The 13080-nt window shown below is 36.8% G+C and overlaps 1 protein-coding gene across 2 annotated transcripts in view; it reads left to right on the top strand.

Moving 5' to 3' along the window:
* The first annotated feature begins 121 nt into the window (after window positions 1-121).
* The window catches only part of SNAP47 (synaptosome associated protein 47), a 66215-nt gene continuing 53256 nt past the window's right edge, over window positions 122-13080 (top strand). For both annotated transcript variants that reach the window (XR_004233089.1, XM_012543453.3), the window contains exons 1-3: window positions 122-212; window positions 5515-6053; window positions 9178-9668. Coding sequence is in view for 1 of the 2 variants with exons in the window: in XM_012543453.3 (XP_012398907.1) it covers window positions 5560-6053; window positions 9178-9668 (985 nt within the window). In the remaining variant the exon portion in view is untranslated. The remainder of the gene's footprint in view (window positions 213-5514; window positions 6054-9177; window positions 9669-13080) is intronic.

The following is a 13080-nucleotide window of genomic DNA, read 5'->3' as shown; positions in this document are numbered from 1 at the left end:
CCGGTCGGCGGGGGCGTGCGTTGGACCGGAAGCGCGTCTGCGACGACAACAACAACGGACAATCTCCCGGCTCCTTTGCGGACTGTTCGTCATTCGATGCGGTCTTCCTCCGTATTTAACCCGCACCCCGCGCGGTCTGCTCAGACTACGAGACGTTTGCTGGCACCCAGCGCTTCGAGCGTCTCTTCCTTCTGCCTTCTCTCCAATCTCCGGTACGTGTGGGGCTCCTCCGGCGTTGCGTTCGGCTTCCCTTCCCCCCGCCGTTGCTATGGTGACAGTATTCCGTCTCCCCATCACCCCCTGTCAGTGGGAGGATTATTAGGAGAAGGGGGGACCTGTTTCTCAGTCCCACAACTTTCGAATTCGGGAATTCCTTCATAAATATCTCTTCCCTTTTCTGTGCAGATTGGGAAACTCAAGTTCAAAAAGGGGACTGGGGCTTGCCTCCTGCTGTCACCCCGCGAGAACGAGTGGGGGAGGGGAGCGAGAACGAGTGGGGGAGGGGAGCGAGAACGAGTGGGGGAGGGGAGCGAGAACGAGTCGGGGAGGGGAGCGAGAACGAGTCGGGGAGGGGAGGGAGGGAAAGGAAAGTGGCGGGGGGTGGGGGGCGGGCAACGCAGAGGAAAGAAAGAGCACCCAACACCTGCTCTACTTTTCCTCTTAACTTTCTAGGCATCCCAGCCCTTCTCTCTGCTCTTAAACCTACCGTAGCGATGAGAACCCGTATTGAGGGGGGTTGGGAGAGAAATTGGAGCAAGGAATTGGGGAGAGTGCTGGAAGTGAAGGAGGGGAGGTGATGGCAGGTGTTTGGGCAGTTTTAGTGTGTAGAAGGTAGAGAAGGAAGAATAGTGGGGGCCGTGAGATAGGACAAGAGGTGGTAAAGGATTATTATATAATGAGGAAGGAGGCATGAGGGTAAGTAAATAAGGAGCAGAGAAAAGATCGAGGGGAGGGTTGGGGAGAGAGAAGGGAGATAAGTGGGGGATTGGAAACAGATCCTGTTGGGAATGTGGAAAGTAGATTTCTGTAGTGTCCCCATCATATTGTCCTGCTGAATATAGCAACATTTCCCCTGTCCTGTTGGACTTCAGCTCAGTGAAGGATTGTTTGTGCCGAGTCTGGTGAAATTGTAATAACTACAGATCATGTCAGAGAAGTGAGGGGGAAACAAGCACCCTGGTTTTCGAGCCTGGCATATAGCAGGCAAGGACTTTCTGTGCAAAGAGTAATGTGAGTTTGGTAGTTGAAGCCTTGAGATTTTCAATGACTTACTTGCAAGCAGATGGAAACCTGAAATCCGAGTGAAAGGATTTTCATTAATTAAGGTTTCTCTGTCCAGTGCTTAGCACAGAACCTGGCACATACTTAATATGTATGTATGCTTAATAAATGCTTCTCTAGTAGTTGTTTTCTAAAAGATACTTGTGTGACTTATTGTCCAGGCACTAGCCTAGAAACAAGGCAAGTTTACCAGTTTTTCTTGGAAATCATTATCTTAGATGTTAAAGGATCATAGATTTAGTATGGAGGGGAACCTAGAGGTCACTGAATCCAATCCCTTTAAGGATCATCTGAACTCCTTAAGAAAAAGAATTTTATTTACATTTTCCCTTTTATTATATATTTAATGATTTAATGTCAAGTAATACGAACATTTCAACATAGGAAAAAACCCAAAAGATTATAACACCATTAAATTCTGTTACATAGTTTTGTTTTTTAAAAGCATATTTAAAAAATAAATATAAAATCTTAGAGACAATTGCTCCATTTGTATATCTCCCTTTCTCTAATTAAAAAAATAATATGACACTTTTATATTTATATTTGTATACATATCAATTTGGAATTTATTGTGATATTGAAGATAATGGTTTAAGTCTAATTTTTGCCAGGTTGTTTTCCAATTTTCTCTGTAGTTTTTACTTGAATAATACGGAGTTCTTAAACCAATAATCGGTGAGCTTGGATTATCACACAATACACTGGAAGGCATAGTTTTGTTAACCTAATCTGTTTTATTGATCAGCTTTGCTAATTTTTTAGCCAGTGCCAAATAGTTTTTGATAATTTCTGCTATATAATTTGAGTTTTGACACTACTAGGCCTCCTTCATTCTCATTTTTTTAAAAATTATCTCCCTTCAGATACTTGAAGTCTTGTTCCATTAGATGAATTTTGTTACTGTTTTTTTTTTTTTTCCTAGCTCTATAAAGTAACCTTTTGGTAGTTTGGTATGATTCTAAATCTGTACATTAATTTAGGCTGCATCATAATTTTTTACCATTTTGTCACAGTACAACAATTAACAATTATTATCTCCAATTGTTTTTCTTTCTTTATTTCTGTAAATGGAGTTTTTAGTCATATTCATGTAAATCTTGAATGTGTCTTGTTAGGTTAATTACCAGATAGTCATATTTTGTAAATATTTCAAATGGAATTTCTTCCTTTTGGATTTTATGGAGAGGCTAATGATTTTTGTGAGTTTTATTTTATATCCTGCCACTTTTTTTTTTTTTTTAGGATTTGAAAGCAAATCATTCTATCACTTGAAAATAGCAGTAATTTTATTTCTTCATATTTATGCTTGTTAACTCAATTTATTTTGTTTAACTGGGATATTTACCATTTTTAGCAAATAATAGTGGTGACATTGGAAAACTTTGTTTTTTTTTAAGCCCTGATCTTGGCAAAGTTTGTGTTTCTCCATTACTCCCCTTTTTTAATAGATGAAGAAATAAAGCTCAGAGAGATAAGAATATTTGCGAAAAGTCACATAGCTAATAAGTATTTAAGGGTAAGATTTAAACCCTGGTCCTTTGGCTACTTTTTCTGCTGTACCCCTACAGAATCAATGCCAAAAAAACCAGAAGGTTTGCACTTTTAAGGTCGAAAATGAGACATATTTAAAGAAATGTGTGAGAAGAATATAAGAAGGAAGTGAAGGAGCAGAGGATGCCCATAATTTGGAAAAACAAAACCCAATAAGTAACAGTTGTTTGCAAAGCCCCTCCACTTTCCTCCAAGTTAAACCAGTAAATGGTTCTAAAATCGATGTTAGTGCTCATCAGCCATGTTTTGGTTGTAAATTATTTAAAGGAACATAATATGTTCTTGGGCTAAAGCTATTATCTAATGCTTTATTGTGGTGGCCCTAGGTCTTGAAAACATGTTTAATCTATATGGGATTGGTTGCTGTCTAGGGGAGAGGGAGGAGAAAGGAAATGAAAAAAATTTGGAACACAATATTTTGTAAAGATGAATGTTGAAAACTATCTTTGCATGTATTCAGAAAAATAAAAAGATATTACAAATGAGGGGGAGAAAAGCAACTGTGGAGTATAAGTACAAGTTCTGGTAGCCCTGTCAAGCTGGAGAGACTTTTGAAACTGGCTATCTGTCATGAGAGGATCACTTTAACCAAGTCCATATCATCACAAAGTGATTTGTGGGTGATAAATTTTTAAAATTAAAAACTTTTTTTTTTTTTTTTTTTTTTGCCATAGCAGCTCATGAAGGCAGTCTGAAATCATGAATGGGTTGCTATTTATACTTCTTGAGGAGTTACACATATATGTAGAATAACAGATTGCTTAAATGTGGAAGAATGTTGCTATGTGGCCATTTTAGAAATTCTTGAATAAGAACACTGTTTTCTTACTATGTTTGTCTTATCTAGGAGGCACAAGTATGATAGAATTGATGTATATGGGCATCACATAAATTACCCTGCATTACAGATAAAACAGCATATTTTATCTTTTCCTCATTAAAAAGATTTCCTAAAAAACCAGCTGTAGAATACTGGATGATACACTAAGTGTATGGCACATGATTCTACTTTAGTTGCCTTGTTCTTTGTTTTCTGTAACCTGCCTTCAAATTCTTCATTTATTCTTCTATTGGGTCATTGAACAGGAACCTGAAATCCCTCTCCAGTTTCAAACAGGTGCGAAATAGCCATTTCACTGTCTTTTAATTCCAATATTCTTCTTTGGTATAGTGTAGGGGAAAGAACCCTGAATTGAGAGTTTGGAGTCACTGACAGATTTTAGTGGGTAGAAAGGTAAAATACCATGGGTGTAGATTGTTGTAACTAAACTAGCGGCTTGGGTCTTTAAATTCTTTTCTTTTAAATTTTCTATATTGCATATCATAGTTCTGGCCATGTAAATTAGTACTTAAGAAAGAGAGTAGAAAAGATTCACTATCACTAAATACTTAATGGCACCCTCCAGTGCCCATATATCAGAATTCAATTAAGTAATTTTTTTTGAGGGTTTTTTTTGAGGGTCTTCTAGAAGCATGGATTTATGATATGTCCTGGGGACATAAAGATGAAAATTAAAGAGTCTCTTCCCTCCAGGAGCTGACACTTTACTGGAAGAACATAGCATGTATGGAGACAAGTAAATACATAATAGTTAACTTGAAGAACACCACCAGTAACTGGGAAGGCTAGGGCAGATTTCTTATAGGAGCTCTTACATGAAATTTGAAAGGGTGGGGTGGGATGTACAATTTATGAAGTGCTTTAAAACTTACACTTAAACTGAAATGTATCCCCACAGACCCCATGGTTTGTCTATATAGGTCTGATTGTTTCTTGATATGAATAAAGACTAGATGGGCTTCTGCTCTTTTCATCTTGCAACAAGACACTTCAGACAAGTAAATTGTAATGTAGTGATTTGGAACATTATTTAAAATGGAAGATAAAGAATTGGGATGGATTCCCAAGAACAGAAAATGTTCTATTTCTGGGGATCCTCTCAGCTAAAGGACTAAGACTTAAAGTATTAAGAATATGTCACTATTCTTTCAATATTAAGACAGAAATATAAAATATCTTCTGTTAATTTCTTGGCATTTTCTGTTGAGTCATTTGGAGTATATATATTTTAAAGTAAATTCTTATTGATGACTTTTTTTATATCATCATACTTCCCTTCAGTATCTTCTCCTTCCAAAGAACTATCCCACATCATGAATAGTATTTTTAAGTAAAAAAGAAAAAAAAGGGAAGAAGATCAGTGTAACTGATCAATACTTCAAAAACATCGTACATTGTGCATTGTACAACACTTGTGAATCTTCCATCTCTGAAAGGGGTGAGGAATGTCTTCTCCTTTTTTTTCTATTTAGTCATGCTTATTTTTTATGATTTTATAAATCTTTACTTTTGATTTTTTTTGGTTGTGCTTTGTATTTACCTTGTTATAATCACTGTATATATTGTTTTCTGTATTCTGCTTATTTTAGTTTGCATCAGTTCATGTAACTCCTTCCTTGTTTCTCTGTATTTATCATACGCATCACTTTTTACAGCATAGTATTCCGTTACATTCATGTATCAGTTTTGTCGTTCTCCAACTGATGATATCTACTTTGATTCCAATTTTTGGCTATCACAAAAAGTTTTGCTACAAGTATTTTTGCATATGGTGGGGACTTTCTTTTCAGAGGAGGAATATGTCTTGTTAATTTGTTCTTTCCTCTTCCTATTTAAAGGTAAAAAGCTTGCATCCTTTTGTGTCTAGTAGGCACAGCAAGCTGATGAACAGAGACATCTGCATCCACACATGGCCATGTTCTTATTATTTGGAACCTGAGAAACGATGGATCCCTGGCAAGCTTTCATTGACTTCTACTTTGCTAAAATTTTTGACTGATAAAAATGGAGAATTATTGGTCAGCTTCCCCCTTTCAAGCATCAGTGAGATTAAAAAAGAATCATCTCACTTCATCTTTAGCTCTATCACTATTTTGGAGAAGGACCACATAAAGCACTGGTTCAGTTCCTTCCAACCTAGCCGGAATGTGGTCTTCAACATCATTGAGCATTTCTGGAGGGAGCTGCTGTTGTCTTACCCAGGAGCTGAGGCATCTTCTCCCCAGATGACCAAGGGTAAAGAACTGACAGGCCTAATGGCCTGTTCCCAGAAACGTTTAGAAGATACAGCAAAAGTCCTTCACCATCAGGGTGAGCAATTTGATAATATCATGAAAGGACTGGACAAGATTGAATCTGATATGGATGTAGCTGACAGGTATTGTATATGACTTCCTATGTTCTAAACCTAAAGTTTACATCTTAATCTCACACAAAAGGATGATCCCCTACTATTTTCCCCATATTTAAATTTCTTGCCCTGAGAATTTTTATTTCAGAATTTAAATTCTTAGTAGGAAGAAAGAAGTTCTGTTACTTTTTGTGTCTATAGTGCATCTAAAGCACACTTAATAGAACTGACATGACACAAATGGGCACATGAATTATGACTTTAAGTTGAGAAGATTGGTCCTATGCAGAATTAGATGATAGAATGCTGCAGTGTTGAGATACCATGTTCTGTATGGTTTCTTAGCCATGTTCTAAAGAATACATTTGCCAATACTGTGGTTTCACACTGGTAAAACTTATTGCCAATAAAGTTCATACTTAGTTTACATCTATGGGAACCAAATTGTGAAGGGCTTTAAATGCTATGTGCTAAGATTGTGTTCTTTGCTAAGGTAATAGCCATTGAAAGCTTGATCTAGTTATATATGCTTTAAAGAGATTCATTTGGCAGATCTATACAAAATGGATTGGAGAAGAGAAAAGCAGGAAAGTCAAGTGGGATACTATTAGAATAGTGCAGGAGAGAGATGATAAAGACAAGGTTAAAGGTTGCATGCATAGAGAAAAGGAATTGGATAAGAGATATGTTAGAGATAGACTTTTAAGTTTTGTGGACTGACTAGGGGAGGGCGACAAAGAAGAGAGAAGACCCCAAAGGTGATTGTTGGGTCTTGGGCCTCAGTTATTGAAATGATGCATAGTGCATCATTTCAAAAGAAATAGAGTTTGTAGAAGGGATGGATGGGATATGGGGTGGGACTGGGAAAGTAGAATAAGTTCTCTTTTATTTGAGTTGGGAAGTTCTCAGAGTCGAAATGTATAGCAGCTGATTGACCATGTGGGACTAGACTTCAGGAAAAATATTAAGGCTGACTATACAGATTGGGAATCATCTGCATAGAGGGAATAACCAAGTCCATTAAACTTGGTGAAATAAGGGAGAGAAAAAGAACACAAGAGAGAGTTTTGGGAAAAGAGACACTTATCAGGCAGGAGAGAGGTGAGGATCCAGAAGAGGAAACAGAAGGAATAGGTAAGACAAGTAAGAACAATATCGAGAGAGCAGTGTTATGCATGGTAGGAGAGAAGAGAGTGTCCAGGAGCACAGGGTAGATTCAGTGGTTTCAAAAATTGCGAAGAGGTAAAGTGAGAACTGAGAAAAGACTGTTGGATTTAGCAATTGAGTTTATTTTAGAGAGAGTAGTTTTTGGTGAAGAAGTGGGATCCAAAGTTAAATTAAAAAGTTATGAAAGAGAGTAGAAATAGGAAAATGGAGCTATTGAAGTGTAAATTACCTTTTCTAGCAGTTTAACTGTGAGTAAGAAAAGAGATGAAGGATAATAACTTGAGGTGTCATAGGGCCAAGTAAAAGATTTTTTTGTTTGTTTTTTTGAAGATAATTGGGGTTAAGTGACTTGCTCAATTAGGAAGTAGGAAATGTCTGAGGCTGAATTTGAACTCAGGTCTTTCTGACTACAGGGCTATTGCTCTATACACTGTGCCATCTAGCTGCCCCTGAGGATTTTTTTTTTTTTAAATAAAGGAAGCCATGCAGTGCTCAAGGAGAAATGGAAGATAAGAGGAGGAAAGGAAACAATATTGGGGACAAACTCCTAAAGGAGACTCCAGGATATTGTGTTTGTATAAACTTTTGCTCCTTCTGTTTTATACCAAACTGTCTCTTGTATTGAGTCAAAAAATTCTCACTGTGGAGTGCAGAGGTGGGCCGTGACAAGGAATAGGCTCTCTTTTCAACAGACTGAAACAAGGGATAAGAGAGTACAGGATAATGATGAAAGAGATTTGGAGAGGCAGGATAGAAGTGGGGATGGAAGGAGGAACATGGAGGGTGACCTCTAATTTCTCCATGGAGTAGGAACTAAGGCATCCTCTGAGACGGGAGCGAAGGACGAGGTGGTATGTGTAACTTAAGTAGAAAGGAGATTTGGAATGGCTGCTAAGGAGGAAATGTGGTTGCTAATGGAGGAAAAATATAAGGGTTGCTCTGCAGCATTGATGATACACTTGAAATAAGGTAACATTCTTGTAGTGAACTCAGGAGGAATAGTGTGTGACTTTGCCCATTAAGTGAGGAGAGGAGGTGAGTGGTGGGATCATGTCAGATCATCTTTATGATGAAAGAATAGATGGAGTGATTGTTACAATTTAAGAAAGTTAAGTTTATATGCCTCCTGCATAGTTTTTATTTTAGTGTCATTTCTAAATTTGATTTTTAGAGCAACTGAACTTCTACATCTCACAACTCTGGGGCCTTACGTACAGAACTTTGATACAGTTCTACCAAATTGATCACTACTGATTGGAATAGACTAGGGATCTAAATGAATTATTTCTCACAAAAGTCTGAGGAAAGACAAGGTGGTATTTATACCAGTTTTATAAGTGAAGAAACTGAGACTCAGAGCCCCACATGGAGGTTAAATGGTCACAGTGCTATCAAGAGACAATCTGAGATTGGATTCTAAGGCTACTTGGTTTCCTTTCATTAGTTCTCTGCTTATTGTTGTTATTATTATTTTTAAAAGAAATATCTCTGAAGGGTTTTAGTTTCTTCTAAATGAAGGCATTAAATCGGTTTCTCTGTAAGGACCCTTCTTGGTCTGACATTTTGTTCCTAAGTCCTACTTCATTTTAGTTGATAAGACTGTACTCATTGTATGTTTGACTTCCATGGAAGTTTATCTTCATACTTTTACCAGTACTTTCACAAGGTAGGCGGGTTCACATGTTATATGTCCTTTTCACTTTTAAGGAGAACAGAGACTCAGGGGGAAGGGATTTTCTCATCATCCACAACCAGTAAAATGTTGGACTGGATTGGGAATCCTTCTAACTCCCAAAACTTTTGCTCCTTCTATTTTATACCAAACTGTCTCTTGTATTGAGTCAAAAAATTCTCACTGTATTTTCTTACACATTTGACTTCTTTCATTGTCTTCTAAGTCAAAATTGCTTGTAAGAATATGTTATTGAAATTATTTGGTTCTATTTCATCGAATATTTGTTTTTGTTGTTGTTTTTCTCTTTAGATTGCTCACTGAACTTGAATCTCCTTCTTGGTGGCCCTTTAGTACCAAACTCTGGAAAAGTCCATCTGAAACAAAACCCAAGGAAAGCATCCCAGTATCCAGTTCTGAGCCATTTGGAAAATCAGGAGTGATAATAAAAATCCCAGCAATTATTACACAAAATACTGAGTTGCATCCTAAACCAGGAAAATTTACTGTCTTGGTTTCTGGATTGGAAATCAGTGACTCCAGTTCTCAACTTTTACACAGATTTGAAAGGGAAGATGTAGATGACATTAAAGTTCACACCCCTTATGAAATCAGCATACGCCAGAGATTTATTGGTAAGCCAGACACAGCCTACCGACTATTGTCAGCAAAGATGCCAGAGATTATCCGAATTTTAGAAGTGCAATTCAGCAAGAAAATTGAATTTTTAGAAGATGCAATGGTGTTCCAGAGCACAAGAGACTCACCGCCAGCAGAGAAGGGCAATGCCATCTGGCGTGCAGGTGAGTGACAGGAACAGAACCATCTAATTGAAAAGTGATGGTAGAAACTCTCCTTTTCCCGAATGAATTACACTTGGAAATGATCTCCTCACCTGATGGGGACTCTTTTAAAAGGCCTGTGATTGCATTGCTCTGGTCAGTTTTCCCACTATCACAGATCTCAACCTCTCCATGCCTTAAGATTTTAATTAAGATTTTCTTAATTGCTGGTTTTTTAAAGTTTTTTTTTTTTTTTTTAAAGTACCTCAGAGGCCAGTCTTGTTAGTGAGACACTCGAAAGGCAAGGCTTGTCTTTTGAAGGAAAGAAGCAATCATCAAGCCTTCACATATCCTTTTCTATCTCAGCAGCATTTGCTATAGCTAAACCTTGTTTAGTCTTTTAGAATCCAGATCCTCTTTGTACTACAATGTGCTTTTCAGAATTTATTTATATGCCATGTCTTCTAGACTATGGGATCTATGATTCTCACATTTTTTGAATTTTTTATTATGTATAGAGAACAATTTAACATTTTTTTTGTTATTTTAAGTTTTTGTCTATAGCTTTTGTTATTACATACTATGATTTTCTTCTGTATGTCTCCCTCTCCTTCCAGAAAATCATTCCATGTAAGAAATAGTATTTTTAAAAACAAAAGAGAGAATAAGGAGGAAAAAACCAGATTAGCTAATGAGTACATTGAAATCTAAAAATATATGCAATATATCACACTACACAATTGAAGTTTGAAAGTACTTAAATAGCTTTTGGTGACTCAAAAGGAGATAGTTGATTATCTACTCTTAAAACTTTGCTTTTCTTTACATTACACACATTTTATAGGATTAATTCCAGAACCAAAATTTTATTAAAATCTTATCCTGAATTATCAGAGCAATGTCATTTTTATAAAAGCTTTATGTTTAATTCATTGAGATTACTCCCAGATTATAAAGTTTTTGGTTATCCTGTCACTGTCTATTTCATTTTGCAGTTTACCTAATTTTTCTTTTCTTTTTTAAATAACTTTTTATTGACAGAATCCATGCCAGGGTAACTTTTTACAACATTATCCCTTGCACTCACTTCTGTTCCGATTTTTCCCCTCCCTTCCTCCACCCCCTCCCCCAGATGGCAAGCAGTCCTATACATGTTAAATAGGTTACAGTAGATCTTAGATACAATATATGTGTGTAGAACTGAACAGTTCTCTTGTTACTCAGGGAGAATTGGATTCAGAAGATATAAATAACCCGGGAGGAAAAACAAAAATGCAAGCAGTTTACATTCATTTCCTAGTGTTCTTTCTTTGGGTGTAGCTGCTTCTGTCCATCCTTGATCAATTGAAACTGAGTTAGATCTTCTCTTTGTCGAAGAAATCCACTTCCATCAGAATACATCCTCATACAGTATCGTTGTTGAGGTATATAATGATCTCCTGGTTCTGCTCATTTCACTTAGCATCAGTTCATGTAAGTCTCGCCAATTCTCTCTGTATTCATTCTGTTGGTTGTTTTTTTTTTTTTTTTCCCTTTGCGAATCTTTTTATTTATTTATTTATTTTAATTAATTATTATTTTTTTAATAACTTTTTCTTGCCAGAACTCATGCCAGGGTAATTTTTTACAACATTATCCCTTGCACTCACTTCTGTTCCGATTTTTCCCCTCTCTTCCTCCACCCCCCTCCCCCAGATGGCAAGCAGTCCTATACATGTTAAAGAGGTTACAGTAGATCTTAGATACAATATATGTGTGTAGAACTGAACAGTTCTCTTGTTGCTCAGGGAGAATTGGATTCAGAAGATATAAATAACCCGGGAGGAAAAACAAAAATGCAAGCAGTTTACATTCATTTCCTAGTGTTCTTTCTTTGGGTGTAGCTGCTTCTGTCCATCCTTGATCAATTGAAACTGAGTTAGATCTTCTCTTTGTCGAAGAAATCCACTTCCATCAGAATACATCCTCATACAGTATCGTTGTTGAGGTATATAATGATCTCCTGGTTCTGCTCATTTCACTTAGCATCAGTTCATGTAAGTCTCGCCAATTCTCTCTGTATTCATTCTGTTGGTTGTTTCTTTTTTTTTTTTTTTCTCTTTGCGAATCTTTTTATTTATTTATTTATTTATTTTAATTAATTATTATTTTTTTAATAACTTTTTCTTGCCAGAGCTCATGCCAGATGCCAGGGTAATTTTTTACAACATTATCCCTTGCACTCACTTCTGTTCCGATTTTTCCCCTCTCTTCCTCCACCCCCCTCCCCCAGATGGCAAGCAGTCCTATACATGTTAAAGAGGTTACAGTATATCTTGGATACAATATATGTGTGTAGAACTGAACAGTTCTCTTGTTGCTCAGGGAGAATTGGATTCAGAAGATATAAATAACCCGGGAGAAAAAACAAAAATGCAAGCAGTTTACATTCATTTCCTGGTGTTCTTTCTTTGGGTGTAGCTGCTTCTGTCCATCCTTGATCAATTGAAACTGAGTTAGATCTTCTCTTTGTCGAAGAAATCCACTTCCATCAGAATACATCCTCATGCAGTATTGTTGTTGAGGTATATAATGATCTCCTGGTTCTGCTCATTTCACTCAGCATCAGTTCATGTAAGTCTCACCAATCCTCTCTGTATTCATCCTGCTGGTTGTTTCTTACAGAACAATAATATTCCATAACATTTATATACCACAATTTACTCAACCATTCTCCAATTGATGGACATCCATTCATTTCCCAGCTTCTAGCTACTACAAAGAGGGCTGCCACAAACATTTTGGCACATTCAAGTCCCTTTCCTTTCTTTAGTATCTCTTTGGGGTATAAGCCCAGTAGAAACACTGCTGGATCAAAGGGTATGTACAGTTTGATAACTTTTTTGAGCATAGTCCCAAATTGCTCTCCAGAATGGCTGGATGTGTTCACAATTCCATCAGCAATGTATCAGTGTCCCTGCTTTCATCCCCTTCAACAGTTCCGCATTATCTTTCCCTGTCATTCTAACCAATCTGACAGGTGTGTAGTGGTATCTCAGAGTTGTCTTAATTTACATTTCTCTGATCAATAGTGATTTGGAACACTCTTTCATATGAGTGGTAATAGTTTCAATTTCATCATCTGAAAATTGTCTGTTCATATCCTTTGACCATTTATCAATTAGAGAATGGCTTGATTTCTTATAAATTAGAGTCAATTCTCTATATATTTTGGAAATGAGGCCTTTATCAGAACCTTTGACTGTAAAAATGTTTTCCCAGTTTATTGTTTCCCTTCTAATCTTGCCTGCATTAGTTTTGTTTGTACAAAAACTTTTCAATTTGATATAATCAAAATTTTCTATTTTGTAGTCAATAGTGATCTCTAGTTCTTCTTTGGTCATAAATTCTTTCCTCTTCCACAGGTCTGAGAGGTAAACTATCCTATGCTCTT

The sequence above is a fragment of the Sarcophilus harrisii genome, chromosome 1, assembly GCF_902635505.1.
Source record: "Sarcophilus harrisii chromosome 1, mSarHar1.11, whole genome shotgun sequence".
Lineage (NCBI taxonomy): Eukaryota > Metazoa > Chordata > Mammalia > Dasyuromorphia > Dasyuridae > Sarcophilus > Sarcophilus harrisii.
Note: the sequence above shows the minus strand (reverse complement) of the source record. Positions and strands in the feature narration are given on the sequence as shown.